The sequence below is a fragment of the Protomyctophum bolini genome (genome assembly GCF_963924005.1).
Source record: "Protomyctophum bolini genome assembly, chromosome: 5".
In the NCBI taxonomy this organism is placed as follows: domain Eukaryota; kingdom Metazoa; phylum Chordata; class Actinopteri; order Myctophiformes; family Myctophidae; genus Protomyctophum; species Protomyctophum bolini.
Genome location: NC_137866.1, coordinates 31,948,706 through 31,967,834, shown reverse-complemented (window position 1 = coordinate 31,967,834; position 19,129 = coordinate 31,948,706). Strand labels below are relative to the sequence as shown.

The 19,129-nt window shown below is 43.3% G+C and overlaps 1 protein-coding gene across 1 annotated transcript in view; it reads right to left on the bottom strand.

Moving 5' to 3' along the window:
* nphp4 (nephronophthisis 4) overlaps positions 1–19,129 on the bottom strand; it is a 268,172-nt gene that overhangs the window by 164,355 nt on the left and 84,688 nt on the right. The window contains exon 7 of the mRNA XM_080762891.1: positions 3,598–3,809. Within this exon, the coding sequence (XP_080619017.1) occupies positions 3,598–3,809 (212 nt within the window). The remainder of the gene's footprint in view (positions 1–3,597; positions 3,810–19,129) is intronic.

Below are 19,129 nucleotides of genomic sequence, written 5' to 3'. Positions count from 1 at the left end.
CCAGTTAGCCACCACAACAATATCATTGTTGCAATTTGTACTGTATATTGCAATTTGCTGTATATTAAATACAGTACACATTGCAATAATGATATTGTTGTGGTGACAAATGTTGTCTTTAATGTTCAGATTATTTTAATATGAAGGACCCCTTACCCTAATGGAAACAAATAGTGCTTTCTTGGATTATAAAATCCTTTTAGCAGACCTTGTATTGAACTGTAGGCTACGTTCCTGTGCTTTTTTCTGCAAACTGTTTATAAAGTAGGCTAATCAATCAATGGAGTTATATGCACCTAAACGCTGGGCTCTCAACAGTCACGCGATTAATTTAGAGCCAAATCAAAAGCAGTTGAGTTGCTTATAAATTGTAAAAAATAAGTGCAGACGAATTGATTTGGCGTGATTCATAAAATATCAGACAGAAAGACGTCGAGACATTGGCGTTCTAAATTAACACCATTAACAACAGTTGTACAATACACCTAATGAAAAGCTCTGTAGACATTAGTAGTTTTTAATTTCTATTACGTTACTAGCCTGGGGAAAGTGAACCAGCCTTGCATCATCCTCATCCCCCGCCGGCTGTGGTGGAGCTGCGGGCTTTCCGCATGGCTCTCAAACACGATTTGCCTAGATTATTCTCGTGAGTTGGACTCGTGTAGGCATATTGATTTTGAGTTGTTTCATCAATGTGGACGTGCAACTGTTACAAGTTGCAACAACCTTTGCAGGGAACTATAGCATAACATTTATTCCACTTTGCGTGCTCAGCCTCAGAGTCATTTCCCTCTCTGTTAACCACACTTTGGAGATCTCTTCGACATACTGTCCCACTCGCTCCGCGGCGGTGAGCGGTCGCTGAATGCACAGAACAGTGGGCGTATCCTCCCCGACCCCACACACTCCTTTAGGTGGGGTGACGTCACCTCAGGCTCTGCTTGCATGCATGCACATTGCACAGACACAGCGGAGCTAAATGGCGACTGGTGAGAACCGTTTGGGGAACAGTTAATAAAAAAACGATGGAACTGGCTCCAGATCCGCAATGTCGGAACCGGGTCTAAAATGGACCCGGTTCCGAATCCCAACCCTAACCATGATCCCCCATAGACATTGCATTGAGCCTCCATTACCAGAAGCCCTGAGAAGCCAGCATCAGTGATTTTTTTCTCCGGACAAGTGATCCAAATGTATGACATATCCCAGAGTGTCTGCGGAAAACCTTGTAACGTCGGGAATGTCGTGTTCAGCAGGGAATGTGTTCACATATTTAGATTTTTATTATTGTGAGAACGATATATCGCTTCCATTATCGCATTGCCACTTTTAAGGAATAGAAATCCTGTAGTTTATATTAGCTTGGATTCCCCATGGATGATGTCACTATGGTGGACGGGTTTCTGAACTGTCCACATCCCTCAAAGAATTGTGGTATTTTACCGTGTGAGGACACACCCACACATGTCCAACACCAACCCATCATACCGTGTGAGGACACACCCACACATGTCCAACGTCACACAGGCCCTCGTCATCATGAATGACCTGCTGTCATGCTACGGGTGCACTGATGCCATCTGTCCCGGCCACGCGCCGCAGTATTTTACTGCTGATCTTAGGCGGGCAGAGGCTTGGCCTAAGGAAACCTCCACCACTGCGGCGAGAGCATATGCAGTTTGATGGGGTTGTCAGGTATCATGCTGTTTCTGGGGGGAAAATAATAATAATAATCATCCCAGGGGGAAAAGGCAGCGGCAGCAACATCTGCTTGTTTGGCTGTGACCGGAAAATATACGCTGGAATACCCATGCTTCCTTTATGAGAACTGATGTATGTATGAAAACAGTCGGTGCATGTCTGTGTATGTGTGTGTGTGTGTGTGTGTGTGTGTGTGTGTGTGTGTGTGTGTGTACTGTGTGTCTGTCTGTGTATGTCTGTGTGAGTGTGTGTGTGTGTGTGTGTGTGTGTGTACTGTGTGTCTGTCTGTGTATGTCTGTGTGAGTGTCTGCATGCATGCTTTTGGAGCAAGGTCAATGTGTTAAGGGGTATGCAGAATGTATTGAGGTTGCACATGATTGAGTGAAAGAAATGTAAGGTTATGTAAGGGACTGTGTGTGGGATGTGTGTGTACTGTGTATGTCTGCATGATGTGTGTGTGTGTGTGTGTGTGTGTGTGTGTGTGTGTGTGTGTGTGTGTGTGTGCGCGTGCGTGCGTGCGTGCATGCTTTTGGAGCAAGGTCAATGTGTTAAGGGGTATGCAGAATGTATTGAGGTTGGGCATGATTGAGTGAAATAAATGTAAGCTTATGTAAGGGATGTGTGTGTGGGATGTGTGTGTGTGTGTGTGTGTGTGTGTGTGTGTGTGTGTGTGTGTGTGTGTGTGTGAAAGGATTTTAACAGCAGCTGGGATAGCTAAAGAATATGGCTTGTGCAATTCAGCAGATTATATACCAAAGCTATAAAGCCTTAAAACTCCAAGGGCATGACAACTGACTGAAGTTGTTCATTATTTCCCCTTGTTGATTAGGAGTCTCAGTGTCACGTTACTCTATTCCGTATGCACTACCTTCCCCTCTCTCTCAAAGGACCTTGGAGTTGTTTGTGAGAAATTCGATGTGATGTCTGACGAAGTGGTGTCCAAGTGGTTGGGAGGTTTGTTTCAGGTCTATGCAAGTTGTCCCTTGTGGTTATAATTCAGCAGACATTCCACTAGTGGTCCAGGGACCACCAGTGGTCCTTGAGAGCGTTCCAGGTGGTCCCCAGCTAAATGATGCATGGTTGTTGGAAACCAAATGGACCATTATTAGATCTTTAACTCTTGAGAGCGTTTAAAATGATGGTGGTGGTGGTGTGTCTGGAGACTGTTCTCACCTGTCCTTGGTGGTGGTGGTGTGTCTGGAGACTGTTCTCACCTGTCCTTGGTGGTGGTGGTGTGTCTGGAGACTGTTCTCACCTGTCCTTGGTGGTGGTGGTGTTGGTGTGTCTGGAGACTGTTCTCACCGGTCCTTGGTGGTGTTGGTGTGTCTGGAGACTGTTCTCACCTGTCCTTGGTGGTGTTGGTGTGTGTGGAGACTGTTCTCACCTGTCCTTGGTGGTGGTGGTGGTGTGTCTGGAGACTGTTCTCACCTGTCCTTGGTGGTGGTGGTGGTGTGTCTGGAGACTGTTCTCACCGGTCCTTGGTGGTGGTGGTGTGTCTGGAGACTGTTCTCACCTGTCCTTGGTGGTGGTGGTGTGTCTGGAGACTGTTCTCACCTGTCCTTGGTGGTGGTGGTGTGTCTGGAGACTGTTCTCACCTGTCCTTGGTCGGGGTGGTGGTGGTGCTGTGTGTGGAGACTGTTCTCACCTATCCTTGGTCGGGGTGGTGGTGGTGCTGTGTGTGGAGACTGTTCTCAACCTGTCCTTGGTCGGGGTGGTGGTGGTGCTGTGTGTGGAGACTGTTCTCACCTGTCCTTGGTCGGGGTGGTGGTGGTGCTGTGTGTGGAGACTGTTCTCACCTGTCCTTGGTCGGGGTGGTGGTGGTGCTGTGTGTGGAGACTGTTCTCACCTGTCCTTGGTCGGGGTGGTGGTGGTGCTGTGTGTGGAGACTGTTCTCACCTGTCCTTGGTCGGGGTGGTGGTGTGTCTGGAGACGCTGCCCGCGGCCCGAGTCCTCCTGCTCCCTGCGGCCTGCTGCGGATGTAGCACCACCACCTGGGGCTTGTCCAGGAAGCCCCAGCCGTTGTGCACCCCCACGTGGAGCCTCCTCTCCTGGATGGCCACCGTCCTCTGCAGCGGTGCTGCTGCTCCCTCTGGTCCTTTCAGCTGCTTCTGAAAGTCAAAGAGTGGAAGACAAAACGTCCTCAACATGCTCTACTTAGGTTATAGTATTGATGCTGCATGAATGTAGAAATACTCAAAAATGTATACTTGAGAAGCACAAAGGTACCTTGTGCAGCGCGTAGAACCGGCCGGTGTATGTATTTATAGATTTTGGGGCCTAAATAATATATTAGAAGCTTTTTATCAAGAATTGATCAATGTCACCATGATCCACATACTGTACACTGTAAAAACTAAACGGGAAAAAAAACGTTTGTTTTTTTGTTTTGTTTTTCTGCAAAAGGACACATTGCTGTCCAGAGGGGGGTGCTCTTGCACCCCCTAGTGTCTATCTGTGCACGGCACTGCCTGGACCCAACTGTATTATTCAGAGTGACTAGCCCCAAATCACACCTTGGAAAGCACGAGTGTCTATTTCAAACACAAAGTGTTTTTTGACAGCCGCAACTGCCTGTCATAATTTCACAGCCCTCCCTATCTAAGTATTAGAGAGTGCATGAAAACGATCCAAACGTGTGGCTGTCTTCTGCACCGTCTCACTTTAATGGCTATACAATCTATTCCTAAAGGAATCGACCAACTTTTCAAGCCCTGTAATCTCTTTCATCAGCAACATTACACACTGCAACGCGGCAAAGAGTGGCGCAGTTAACGTAGGCGTTTCAGCCGTGCGTGTTCGGCAGCGATCGCGCAAGACCGAGCAAGTGCTAATCCTTTTGAGATTGTGCAAAACTAGCTTGTTCCACCACCCACTTAACATGCACAGTGGCCTAAAGCATTAGTGTGCCGTGAAAGAAAAGGGGGAGAAAAACATTCTGGAAACGCAGAGAAAACTAATATTTGACGCGCAGAGCAGATTTTCTTTTTCTATGGCTCATCCAAAAGGTGAAAAGACACAGCTTTAGCAAGGCCTTATTACGCAACACTAGACATCCACTTCCGACTATTATCTCGCTCCGTGTAGGGGGAGGATTACAAAATGGACAATGCAGCTTCTGGATTACATTTATTTCACCACAAATCATAAATAAATGTTCTAAACCAAAGTCAAGGCTGTGGGAACACCAGGGGGGGAAAGGTTATATAGTGCGATAGAAAACTGGAGAATGTGTTGTATGCCAAACAAGACAGGATTAGTACATCTCATCATGTGGATATTTTGCTAAAATATAATGCACATTCCTGTGGGTTCATCTAACTTGGAGGGTGTACAAGTCAAACCAAATGGACCCTTGCGGGTCCATTCTTATAAGACACACAGACTTCCGCCGTCGTCTGAAAACTCACGTCTTCAGACTCCATCTTGGCCCGTAGCACTTGCCCTAGCCTCGACCAGTCGACGACCTTACAGGTACAGTATATTCAAAGGCTCAATGTATGTAATTTAGATTTATAATTTCCCATATTATTAGATTTATAATTTAGCATTTTATGTAGACGTAGCACTCTATAATGTATACCCATAGCTTCTCTGTAAAGATAATCTACTGTTACACAGATATTAGGCTATTAGCTTGCTTATGATTATCGATGACTATTTCGATGTATTTGATGTATTACCATGTGTTGTTCCAACCCGATCTAGACAATGACGGAGGGACGCCGTCTCTACCGAACTTGAGCCACGGGAGACAACACCAAGCGGCCCCTAAGGGCCGCGAGTTGCCGTGTCGAGCGCTGTGAAGTTGTAACCCGATGTGGGCAGAATAGTCAATGTCAAACCCGAACTCATCCAGCCCGACCCAGCCACAGTGAAATAGCACTTCCATAACTAGTGAAAGCCACGCCTCCGCCCCGGTCAAAACAGTAGTAGTGTCATACATACATGTACATACTTTTGGAAAATAGAAATAAGTAAAGTAAAACTACACTTAAGTAAATGTACTTACTTTCCACCACTGGTGATGCCAGACGTAACCCCATTGAGTGTATAATATTAATATACACAATAGAACTGACTGTATCACTGTTCAACACGTCACATTACACGGCTTGATTGAATGCTTAATTTCGATTGGCTCAAATCAATCTGCACCTGTGCATTGCAGATCTACAAGCTCGTAGTGCGGCACTCGGTGCCGTGCTATGAGCGCGCAATGGCCATCTTTCTCCAGAAACGCCAATATTGTAATCACGACGCCGCGTAAAATCAGAAATGAGTCCCAACCACGGATGTCTGATCAACACCAAAACAGGCCCTAGCAACCAAGCCTAGCAACCGGGCCGATTCTATAAAAATGGAAAACAGCAAGGCCTTCTTATATCGATAAAGCAATCGAAAACGTAATATTACGACAATGCACTGGATTTGAAAGCGTAAATACACTTTATTGCAGAATCCAAAACGGGCATTCATCGCATCCCTCAAAGCATTTTAAGTCAAATAAAAAATGTAAGCCTCGTACAGGGCTTCTTCTACAAGAGGAAATGTTTTGTCTGTTGATTTGGGTCCCGTCTTCTTCTTTGGAACAAGCTGTAGTCCTCGGTTTACCTGTGTTTTCCAGCTCAAATCTGCTGCCAATCAATCGAAAGCTATGGGAAAATGTTCTGGAAACCTGGAACTAAAATGAGTCTATTGTGGACAAAAGGAAAATAGGCTACACTTGCCCAGACTGCGAAGGCACCATGTACAAAACACCCTTGCTGTTGTTTACTCGTGGCCTCAAGCTGTATATATTACCATAATAATCTAAATCAAGCATGTTAATGTGGTGGTTATGCGAAGTCCTAATTAATTAATAAGCCAATAATCATCTCCAATCAAACATCGAGGGAGCCGTTGTTTTCTCCAAACTTGTGTTTTTCGTTTAGAGTTAGACCAATAATAATGCAAATGTTTGGCTCGGTTTAAAGCAGTCATGAGTTGTTTGTGGGCGACATGAATATATGCAAATGTAGAAAATAAATCAGAAACAAGTGTTGCACAAACTGAATCAATAGGAGTCCTTGTCACAGTGAGACCTCAGTATGAGCTGTTCCACTTGTAATGCACATTGTAACAATGGAACCAAATGAACGCTCTGGGTGTTACTGTGCAAGTGGCTTCGCAGTGGAAAAAGTACTTGATTGTTTTACTTAAGGAAAAGTATCAATTATGCAATGTAGAAACACTCTGTTACAAGTAAAAGTCCAGAATTTAAAATTTACTTGAGTAAAAATGTAGCCTGGCTGCAGACGCGAATCAGCCGTTTACAAGACAGTGTGATTTGAGTCTGGCTTAATTAGCCTGGCCAATCAACATGTACTTAAAGTATCAAAGGTAGAAAGTACTCATTATGCGGAAGTCAGTCAGTCAGTCAGTCAGTCAGTCAGTCAGTCAGCCAGTCAGTCTCTCTCACACACACACACTGTTGAAACCATTTCAAAATCCACCCACACCTTCCCTATTCCAATTAGCATATCAATTGCATGTTGTTTTCTTTTAATTCAGCAGCATGAAGCTGGCCGTGTACTGCACAGCCCACGTCCTCCGTCGCTCTCTCCTGCTCTCCTTGTTTTTTTTACATTTCGCTCTCAGCTAGATCTATGGCTCTCTCTCTTTGTCTTTCTGCAAGCCTTCATCATGGAACCATCACTCTCTCTCTTTCACTATATCTGCACAGCACTGCACTCCGAATAACAACCATTATTATCCCTTAAGTTCACCCGTTCATCCCAGTCTGTCTCTCTGACAACCCAAACTCTCTGTGTTTCACTGATTGCTGTCCCTTCCCATCTCACTCCACCTCGCAGGTTCCTCTGCACAGTAAACATATAATCCTCCTCTTATTTCAAGTGTTTTGTTTATCCTCAGTGCCAGTGGGAAGGCGGCCAGGTTATTATTATTTATTTTTTTATCTCACAATTTTGTAACCCATTTTTTTCACCCAGTGTCAATTATCTAATGTAATCCTGGGCTCTACACTCCCTCTGCCAACCTGGGGAGAGCAACGGACTGATTTCATGCTTCTTTCAATTCATGAGGAGTCCAAGCTGCTTCCTTTCACCTGACAGGGGGGAGTTTCCCCGGTTGGACGTAGCGCGTGGAACTTGGAAGGAACGCGTTATTCCAACCAGTTCCTCCCCCCCACCATCAGGCTGGCCAGGGGGAGGCAGGACCCCAAAAGGGCACAATAGCAGGAACTTTAACCCATTTAGACCTGAGGCTGATTCACAAAAAAAGGCTTCTAAATTCTAACAGTTTTCTGAAAAAAAATCATGTTTCTGTGTCAGTGGTGTGTACAAATGGAACCAAATTGACCTGTAAGAGTCAATTTGTACACACTCAGTTATGAGGGTCCTTGAAATTAAAACGTTTGAGAACCACTGTACACAAAAATGGAACAAAGCCTTAATTAGTATCATCTGTAACACCTGTGAAGGAAGTAGGGCAGTGGCCCGGAAGTATGTGTGCATAGAGCCCAGAGCCATCTAATAGAAGAGTTATATTGAGGGGGCAGAAAACAGCCTGTCACATGTTTCATGTACTCGCGCGAGCCCATAGACTCCAATGCATTTCGTAAACGTCCGGTTGTCCCCATTCAATACTTCTGGTTGTCCCCATTCAATCTATGTTGAAGAGCCACCATTGCACTGGCCCTATGAAGTGAACAGAGTTTGCGTAACTCTGTCTTACTATATGGCTCTGATAGAGCCTAGGAACTAGAAAAGGCCACTCAACGCACAGGTGACGCAGATCACATCGCTGGCAAGTCACTCCAATTATGTTTGCAGCTGCTCGACAGGGCAGCAGACAGCGCCATCACAAGCGATGCGTTTTACCGGACGTCATTTTTAAAATTATTTATGCAACAGCTTCTCACAAAAATAGCATTCAGCTATATAAAGATTAGAATTATGATTATGTTTTTTTCCCCCTCGCCTCCAATCTGTCAGCCATCGCCTTTTGTGGATCACAGTGAGCCACACAGAGACGGCGGCAGCCAGCATGCAGCCCGGGAGAGAAGACCATTTATTGTCTCTCATCAGACAAGCCTATAATGAAGTGATTGAGAGAGAGAGAGAGAGAGAGAGAGAGAGAGAGAGAGAGACTGAGACAGAGAGGGAGAGAGAGATAATAAGATGGGAAAGAGATAGATGTTGTGATGATTCTAAATGAGGAGCGGCGATTTGCAGTGGTGGAAAGTGTACATATTAACTTAAGTACCGTACTTAAGTGCAATTTTGAGGTATTTGTACTTTACTTGAGTATTTCCAATTTCCAGTACTTCTACTTCTGCTCCACTACATCTCAGAGGCAAATATTGTACTATTAATCGATGTCATTCATTATACATTAAGTCATTATGTAGCTATAGGTGAATGTTTTTAAAAGAAAATCAACATTTGTCATTATTTTATTAAATAGAAAAAAATAGTCGATCATTCTACATCGACATGTTATGAGCTTGCATATGGAGCTACATATGCTTTCTGCCTGACAGCGACTGCATGATGTGTCTTGCTTCATTTGTGTTCTCGCTATACATTTCTTTTCTCCCTCTCTATCCCTCTCTCTCTCCTCTTCTCTCCATCTTTCCAGCTGTCTGCTGCCATTACTTCCTCGTCTGAAATATGAATATTTTACAGCTAAGAAGCTTAACCCATTCAGGACGGGGAACCCCTTTTGGTGTTTTAAGAAAAAAAAAAAAAATAGCAGACCTACAAGTGAGAGTGCTGCATTACGAACTTGTAGATCTGCTATTTTGTTTTTATCGTGAAAATGTGGCGTGAATCTTTGAATATATATTCTTTCAGAGTGAACGTTTTTAACTCAAATCGTTGCTTCTAGGGGAGGGGGGGTGTTGGAACAACACATTTTCAGATGGGGGTCCGCGGCCAAATACAGATCATTCTGGGTGTCCTTGACATGAAAAGGGTCGAGCACCCACTGACATAGAAACATAGTTTTTTTTCAGAAAACTGTTAGGATTTAGAAGACTTCTTTTTATAGAATCGACTTCAGGTCTAAACGGTTTAAAGGGAACAATGACACCCCCCCCCCCCCCAGCCCCACAAGTTAAATTATACGCCATTGGCCTGTGTCAAAGAAAAAGGACTCCATCTGAACGAACAGCAACAGGGGCACATGCCCAAGATCTGCAGCAGCAGCTCTCTCCATAGTACTGTTGTGCACGCACGCACGCACGCACTCACGCAAACACACATGCACGCATACACACACACGGCGCGCACACACACAAGCTTCCGCTTAATGTCGTGCCATAGTTGCCCTCCAGTTCTTTAAAGCTGCAATCTATAACGGTCATGTCCTGCTGCCTGGTTTTTGAACCTCTGGGTATCCTACAACTCCTACAGTACTGCTCTCCCTGGCTCTGCCCTGGTTGTCACAGGTTCCATTACAAGGCCAGGCCAGCAATGTGTCGAAGTGTTCAACGTTCAAGTTTATTTAGTGTCCCCAAAGATAAATTGGGTTGCAGCGGCATAGACATCAGTACATCAGAACAATACAATAAATAAATAAATATTTAATAATATAATAATAAATAATACAGCAGCATTCAGTGTGCAAATGGAAACAGGGACAAAGGAATATTTGTGCCTGTTTTTTTGTGGCACGAGCTGGGCCCGCAAGTGAAGGCCAGATGGAAGGAGTTGGTACTCTACTGTGTCTCTGTCTGAGCAAGACTCTGATGGAAGATGGAAGGAGTTGGTACTCTACTGTGTCTCTGTCTGAGCAAGACTCTGATGGAAGTTATTATTATTATTATCAAGTAGTACTAATCAACCAGTAGGCCCGACTCCAGTGTCTTAACAGATGTCAGAGTACCTCCAAGCACACAGTTGTGTCACTATATATCGTGTAAATATACTCTACCATACATATTAGTTAAATTCATAAATTACATTTAATTTATTAAAATAAAAGTTCCAGATTGAAGCTTTAGCCATGAAATTGCAGCGAGGAGGGCCAAGCTGGTCGGTCAGGCTTTGTTATACTTGATATCTTAGTTCACAAGAGTGCAATTAAGTTCTCCAGAGAAAGTGATTCCAAGCTCCAGCGTGCACTCACGCACCCACGCGCACACACACACACACACACACACACACACACACACACAATCACCATTTTTCGACCGCGGTCGAGATCATGGATTTCACAATGCCACGCCAGACTTTCCGGTCCTTCATTGCCATCCCCAGTTCCGGCTTACTGATGCATGTGTCCCTAGCGATTACATCAGGGAACGACAGTTTTCTACCTCTGGTCTGCTTTGAGGCAGGGCTCCAGAGAAGAAGGGAAGCATGCACGCACGCAAACGGCTTAGAACATGCCTAAATGGAGCTCAACTCATTACAAATAAAGGCAAAGGAGGTATAGAAAGTCAGAACGTAGCTAATTTGCAGATTCTGGCACGTGGTTCCATTTACGGTACATTGTTTCTGAACAGTCTGATCAAGCAGCAGCAGTTTTACAGTAGAGAAGACTTGTTTTGTTTCTGTGGTTGATGTTTGTTATGCCTAGATACCAGAGAACAGGAGTCAGTCTGTGGTTGATGTTTGTTATGCCTAGATACCAGAGAACAGGAGTCAGTCTGAGGTTGATGTTTGTTATGCCTAGATACCAGAGAACAGGAGTCAGTCTGAGGTTGATGTTTGTTATGCCTAGATACCAGAGAACAGGAGTCAGTCTGAGGTTGATGTTTGTTATGCCTAGATACCAGAGAACAGGAGTCAGTCTGAGGTTGATGTTTGTTATGCCTAGATACCAGAGAACAGGAGTCAGTCTGAGGTTGATGTTTGTTATGCCTAGATACCACAGAACAGGAGTCAGTCTGAGGTTGATGTTTGTTATGCCTAGATACCAGAGAACAGGAGTCAGTCTGAGGTTGATGTTTGTTATGCCTAGATACCAGAGAACAGGAGTCAGTCTGAGGTTGATGTTTGTTATGCCTAGATACCAGAGAACAGGAGTCAGTCTGAGGTTGATGTTTGTTATGCCTAGATACCAGAGAACAGGAGTCAGTCTGAGGTTGATGTTTGTTATGCCTAGATACCAGAGAACAGGAGTCAGTCTGAGGTTGATGTTTGTTATGCCTAGATACCAGAGAACAGGAGTCAGTCTGAGGTTGATGTTTGTTATGCCTAGATACCACAGAACAGGAGTCAGTCTGAGGTTGATGTTTGTTATGCCCACTGACATAAAAACATAGGGTTTTTCAGAAAACTGTCACGATTTCGAAGACATTTCTAGAATCATGGTCTCAGGTCTTAATGGGTTAAAGCACAAGACTATTTACATTTGAAATTGCAGTAGGTAATGAAATGGGTCTCTGGAACAAGATATCCGTTTGCGGAAAGAAAAAAAAAAACACCAAAAGGAGCCATGTTCCTCCTGCTTACTGAGGAAGGCTTTATACCTTCATGTTCCTCCTGCTCACTGAGGAAGGCTTTATACCTTCATGTTCCTCCTCTTCATACCTTCATGTTCCTCCTCTTTATACCTTCATGTTCCTCCTCTTCATACCTTCATGTTCCTCCTCTTTATACCTTCATGTTCCTCCTCTTTATACCTTCATGTTCCTCCTCTTAATACCTTCATGTTCCTCCTCTTTATACCTTCATGTTCCTCCTCTTCATACCTTCATGTTCCTCCTCTTCATACCTTCATGTTCCTCCTCTTCATACCTTCATGTTCCTCCTCTTCATACCTTCATGTTCCTCCTCTTCATACCTTCATGTTCCTCCTCTTCATACCTTCATGTTCCTCCTCTTTATACCTTCATGTTCCTCCTCTTTATACCTTCATGTTCCTCCTCTTTATACCTTCATGTTCCTCCTCTTTATACCTTCATGTTCCTCCTCTTCATACCTTCATGTTCCTCCTCTTCATACCTTCATGTTCCTCCTCTTTATACCTTCATGTTCCTCCTCTTTATACCTTCATGTTCCTCCTCTTTATACCTTCATGTTCCTCCTCTTCATACCTTCATGTTCCTCCTCTTTATACCTTCATGTTCCTCCTCTTTATACCTTCATGTTCCTCCTCTTCATACCTTCATGTTCCTCCTCTTCATACCTTCATGTTCCTCCTCTTTATACCTTCATGTTCCTCCTCTTCATACCTTCATGTTCCTCCTCTTTATACCTTCATGTTCCTCCTCTTTATACCTTCATGTTCCTCCTCTTTATACCTTCATGTTCCTCCTCTTCATACCTTCATGTTCCTCCTCTTTATACCTTCATGTTCCTCCTCTTTATACCTTCATGTTCCTCCTCTTTATACCTTTATGTTCCTCCTGCTTATGTGAATTACAATTCCACCGAAATAGAGCGCAGGGATGTGGAATGCACAAATGAAAGATTAGCCTGTGTGTGTCTGTGTGCACTGTGCGTGCGAGTGCGTGCATGCATGTTTTTGTGTGTGTGTGTTTGGGGATGTTGGGGGTTAGCTTTGAATCAGTGGATTATCATTTCACCTGAGTTAACCTGAAGCCTGCAAACGGCGTTATCATTGTCAGTTCTCCAACACTCCGGGAATGTCTTCAATTCAATTTACCGACGCAGCTTTGGAGGGCGCGTGGGGTGGGCCGGGGGAGGGAGGGGTGGTTGGGGGGGGGGGGGGGGGTGTCATTGTTCCCTTTACCCATTTAGACCTGAGGCCGATTAAAAAAATGTCTTCTAAATCATGACATTTTTCTGAAAAATCATGTTTCTATGTCAGTGGTTCTCAAAATATTTCATGTCAAGGACCCCAGAAATTATTATGAAATTGGCCGCCGATCTGAAAACATGTTGTTCCAGGGACCTCCCCAGAAGCAAAGATATGAGTTAAAAACGTTCTGCTCCGAAAGAATATATATATATATATATTCAATGATTTGCACCACATTTTCACGATTTTTCAAAAATAACAGATCTACCAGCTCGTAGCGCGGCAGTCTCTGTGCAGCGCTATGAGCTTGTAGATCTGCTATATTTCAAAATTTCATAGTATTACATAATGCTTAAAACACCAAAACGCGGTACCCGGGGCTGAAGATGAAATATTGGTCGACAAAGCCATGGTTTCACAAGGAACCGCTGTCAGATGAATAACACGGAACGGACGAGAAAAGAAAAGGAAGTCCATTTAGACCAAATTTAGAAATAATAGCAGCTGGGGAGAGAGATAGAAGGCAGGCGGCGGCGGGCTCATTGTGTGATCTGCGTTTGAAGAAAATGAGGGTGGATTTTTTAAGGGAGATAAATTGGTTTCTGGAGGTTATGCCTTTGTATTGAAGAAAGAAAGAACGCAAGCTCTATATTTAACGGCCCCAGCTGAGGGTCAACACTGCGGGAGGGGGGGGGGCAGTAAGAACTGTATAATTCATTGTACAATGATTGGATAAGAATCACCATTCTACAAGTTCACAACGCATTGCTTCACAGCATATTGTAAGATTTTAACTAGACAATTTTTTATATTTTTGTAAAGAAAAAGAAAGAAAAAGAGGGAAAAGATAAGCATTTGAAATGTCCTGACGTTTTTAGGTTTTCACAAAAGATTTGAGTTAAAAAAAAAAATCTCCAAAAAAGCAGATCTACAAGCTCGCAGCGTGGCTATGAGCTTGTAGATCTGCTATTCTTTTAATAGCTAAAGTATGACATAATGCTTCAAACACCAAAAACGGTTCCCGTAACGATGGAATGGGAGTATGCTGAAAGAACAAAACAAATCATGAATATACTCAGGACTGAGTTTGTATTAATCCGAAGAACTTGCTCTCACTGAAATAGAGTTCCAATGAAACTGTGAAATTAGAAATATAAATTAATTGCTCCCTTGATTCAAAGGCAAACTCTTTTTCCAAACATAGCATATTTTCATGCTGAAATAGACTTTTTATTGTGACTGGAAGTAGAGCAGCAGTCTAGTCTATAGGAACGTAGAATCCCTGCATGCGGATCCTTTCACTTTCAGACATGCATTGTGACGTTTTACACACTTTAAACGTATGAACATAACATTCCAGCTCAGTAGGATTCTTTTCTTTTTTTAAGGTTTTCTGAACTAAATTGCACCAAAAAAGATGAACTTTGAACATTCAGTAGATTTTCTGTGGTCTGGGTTTTCTGAATAATTAGACTCAAACAAGTGCTCTGATTTCCCTGTGGACTGTGATGTAACAGTCCACAAGACATAACAATTTGCTAACAGATGTCACTGTTGAGGGAGAAAACCCCACACCAGCAGAAAATCCACTGAATGTTGGTTTTATGTTGTTTGCGTGTAATTGAGGTCATGAAACCTAAAATAAACAAATAAAACAAATAAATGAAAATTAATGTCATGAAAACGGTCCGGACTCCGCGAGTAATGTCTGATTTGGCTCAAACCGTGCTGTATGTGAATAGAGTTGAACGCGTCACAGTGCAGCATTTTGTCTTGGTTGTATATAGAGACCAATGTTCTCCGAGTAGGGTTGAGACTTATTTTACCAGCTCAGAGGACGGGTCGTTTCGGGGCATCTAAGGCTGCATTGCCAGCAAAACAGCGTGTCGCGGGTTCGAATCCCGATCCCGACGACCGTTGGGAGAGAGTCTCTCTCTCCCCATTTCCTGTCAAAATACTGTATACTAAATAAAGGCTAGAAAGCTTAAAAAAACAAAAAAACAACTATGTTGTAGTTCGTGGTTTACATTTTAGGGCTACTATGGCAGGAGATTATGTTTTGTTTATGTTTTGCATGCATGGGTACATCAATTCAATGTATCTGTCATTATGTCATGTTCTGTGCAGGAAATAAAATAAAGACTGCATTTGATCCTCGCATCTCCCCCAGGCTGTGCCTGTGTTATATTTATGTGGGAGTATAAAATAATCTCTCAAGAAAGACACAATTTTCTTGTTTTGGCCGATGGGTTCCCAGACTGGGGAGTATATACTGTAGCTAATGTGTGCATCGACTACTACCCACACCCAGTATTTAGCCTACCTTAAAAGATGGAGTGCCTGATGATGATCAGGTACAGGTACTATGATTTTACAAGGAGGAAGATTATTTTCAAAAAGTTATACATAAAGTGGTAAAAGTATGTGTTTATGTGGCTACACCCCACCAGTTCATTAGGTATACAGTACCTGGTTTTCACCTTAGCACCACCCACCTGAACTTAAGCCTCGCCCACAGCTATGTGTTGTATGATAATGTGGGAGGGGTTAGGGTTATGATGTCACTAAAACGGTGCATGTTCGATTGGGCCTTTTTCAGCTTTGTGGAAGAAACCAAAAATACACAGGGAAGACATATTTGAATATTCTAAATGTGCCAATATTGGTTGAAGGGAAGCAGAGACACCCCCGGCCGCTAATGTGGTTGTGGTTTGCCCCATCTGGGCCGTCTGACTGACGTAAGCCTTGAGGTCAGGAGGAGATCGAGTTCTACCAGTTCTACCTTATCAAACCAAAACTATTTGGTTTGGTACGGTTACGGTAGCTTCAATAGTTTGTGACATCTTGATGAGACAAGATAAGAGTAGATGAGATAAGAGTCAAAACCATCATGTACGTACGTACATGATGGGTGATTAGATATCGATAAAAAGAGCATGCCAGGATTTAAAGGAATACACCGTCACACCTAGTTCCATGCAAGGGCTACTAACTTTGATCAGAGGTGAACAAACAGATGGAGGTTCTGGGTCTTTGCTGTTTTTCTCAAAGCCTGTATCTGCCTAAGCTTAAGAAAAATCACACCTGTGTGAACTGAGTGGTGCAACTCCCCTCCCCCCCTCCTCTCCCCTCCCCCTCTCTCTCTCTCATTAGCAGGCAACAGTGCAGCAGTAATACTATCTCTCTCTCTCTGTTTCTGACAAACAGCGCCCCTACTGGTACTAATAGTCATATACTGGTGCTCATGGCCACACAGGTACATAGGCACATATAGGTACATAGATGAACACGGACATTGCTGTTCCTTGGAGTGGTTGCACCACTCAAAAAGAAGGAAACACTTTCTCTCAACGGTGAAATCGTTTTTCAGCAAATGTATTTGCTCAGTACTGCCCTCCTTAGCTTTTGTAGCAAATAGATCCTTCTGAATAGAAGTGTTTTTGCTGCACCATTTTCCACAGACACATGTGGCCGCTAAACCCCTTATCCCTAAACTACTTTGCCTTTTTTTTTTTACTATTTTGAAAAACATTTTTGAATAGTTCAACTAGCGTTGTGAGCTTGTAGACTGGCCATTTTAACTATTAAAAAATGTTATGCAAAATAGTAAAAGGCAAAAAAGTTTAGGGATAAGGGGTTTAGCGGTGACAAAAATGGAGCCCTATATCCATAAAGAACTACACATATAATATTATACTTATATATACTGTGCTAGCCTATTGCCGTATGACTAGCTCTAAATGATGACGTAAGACATACGTATACATATACTATATAGAGTATGTAGTTGTAAGTTGATTAGCGGTATACTGTGGTTACTTTGTGCCAAAAACCGTGACAGCCAACCCGCCACTTGATGCGTATGCAAATAAAACAGCAGATTTGTGCCTGGTTTGCTGGGACCAGATTACATAAATGACCATATTTCTTACGTCATCATTGAGAGCTAGTCATACATATACACACCACATACTCTGGTCCCAGCAGATCAGGCACAATTTGCTATTTTATTTTACTGATTATGTATATAGTATACGTATGACTAGCTCTAAATGATGACGTAAGACATATGGTCATTTATGTAATCTGGTCCCAGCAAACCAGGCACAGATTTGCTGTTTTTTTGCATACACATCAAATGGCGGGTTGGCTGTCACGGTGAACGAAGACCGGGCAAAATTATTACTTGCGCGCTCTGCTTGCGCAAGTAAATACATTATATTATAATGGTGTGTAAAAAAGAAAATCTAGAATTTGCCACGGACACATGTGTACCACGTGTACCCCTGGAGGGGTACATCTAGATTACTTAATTTACAAGATTGTTTACAGAATTGGAGAATGTAGAAGAATTGTTATTTTGATCAACATTTTCCAAAAACATGGAATTGTAGACTAAATCTTATCCAACAACCACAACATATTATTTAGCTTCGGGTCAGATAGGCTGAATCTAATTTAGCCTCTCTGACCCAAGACCCAAACATCTCATCAAATGGTGGTCCGTGGCTCAAATACCAAATAAATAATGGGCATGCTTCATGATCACGGATTGGACAACCAGAGTATACCATGTCTGCATCTGCATTTGTTTGCACTCATTTCTGTTCAGAGCTGTCTCTGTCTGTGTGTCTGTGTGTGTGTGTGTGTGTGTGTGTGTGTGTGTGTGTGTGTGTGTGTGTGTGTGTGTGTGTGTGTGTGTGCGCGTGCGTGGACAGCTAGAGGGTGAGTCATCAGCATGCTGCTCTCATCTGCCAAACTCCCCCCTCTCTTCATCTTAACAGATTTTAACTGGCACAACGCTTCCACGGAGGATCACTGCTGCCCCCCTGGTAAAAAAAACACAGCCACCAATTCACAACACCCCAAAACCATCCAGTCCGACACACACTGATCCAGCCAGCTGGAAAATAGTCCACACTCCTTCCGTTATACAAAGCCGCCGGATGGCCTTTTAATCGAAAGTGCCTCGCACAGCCCCATGACTCTGTGTAGTGTTGTTTTCGACAACAAATTTTGATTTTAATTTAGTTTAGTACATTTGTTTTAGTCATCTTTTAGTCATCTGAAATGTTTTAGTGTTAGACTAGTTTAAGTTGACTAAATATCATAAGATTTTAGTCGACTAAGTCTACAGTTGATTTAGTCGACTAAATTATATTTTGGCGGGACTTGACGTCGCCGTAATGTCCGATTTTACGCTTTGGTTGCATTCTGAAAATAGAAGATCTACAAGCGCACTGGCCTGGATGGCTGACTCTTATTGTGCTAATATATACTCATTCATACTAGTGTTGCTCACCGGAAATAGCCAATCTACGAGCTCTCGCACATTGTGACATGTTTTGAACTTGTAGATCAGATATTTCCAGAGCCCATTGCAACACATTATAAATCAGGTTTCAATCTTCAAAAGCTCTTGTGCTCGTACCACAGAGATCATGGATAACGATAATGTAAATGTTCATCTTTATTCGTTGCCCAGTTGAACCCAGATGACTTGTTTTGTGCTTACTTAGTTTTTTATAATCCAGCAATTTTTGTAACCCTTTTATTTCTTTCATCCAGTGTCAATAGTGTAATCCTGGGCGCTACACTCCCTCTGCCAACCTGGGGAGAGCAACGGACTGACCTCATATTTCCTTCAAATGCACGAGGAGTCCAAGCAGCTTCTTTTCACCTGGGGGGTTTCACCCGGATGGACGTGGCGTGT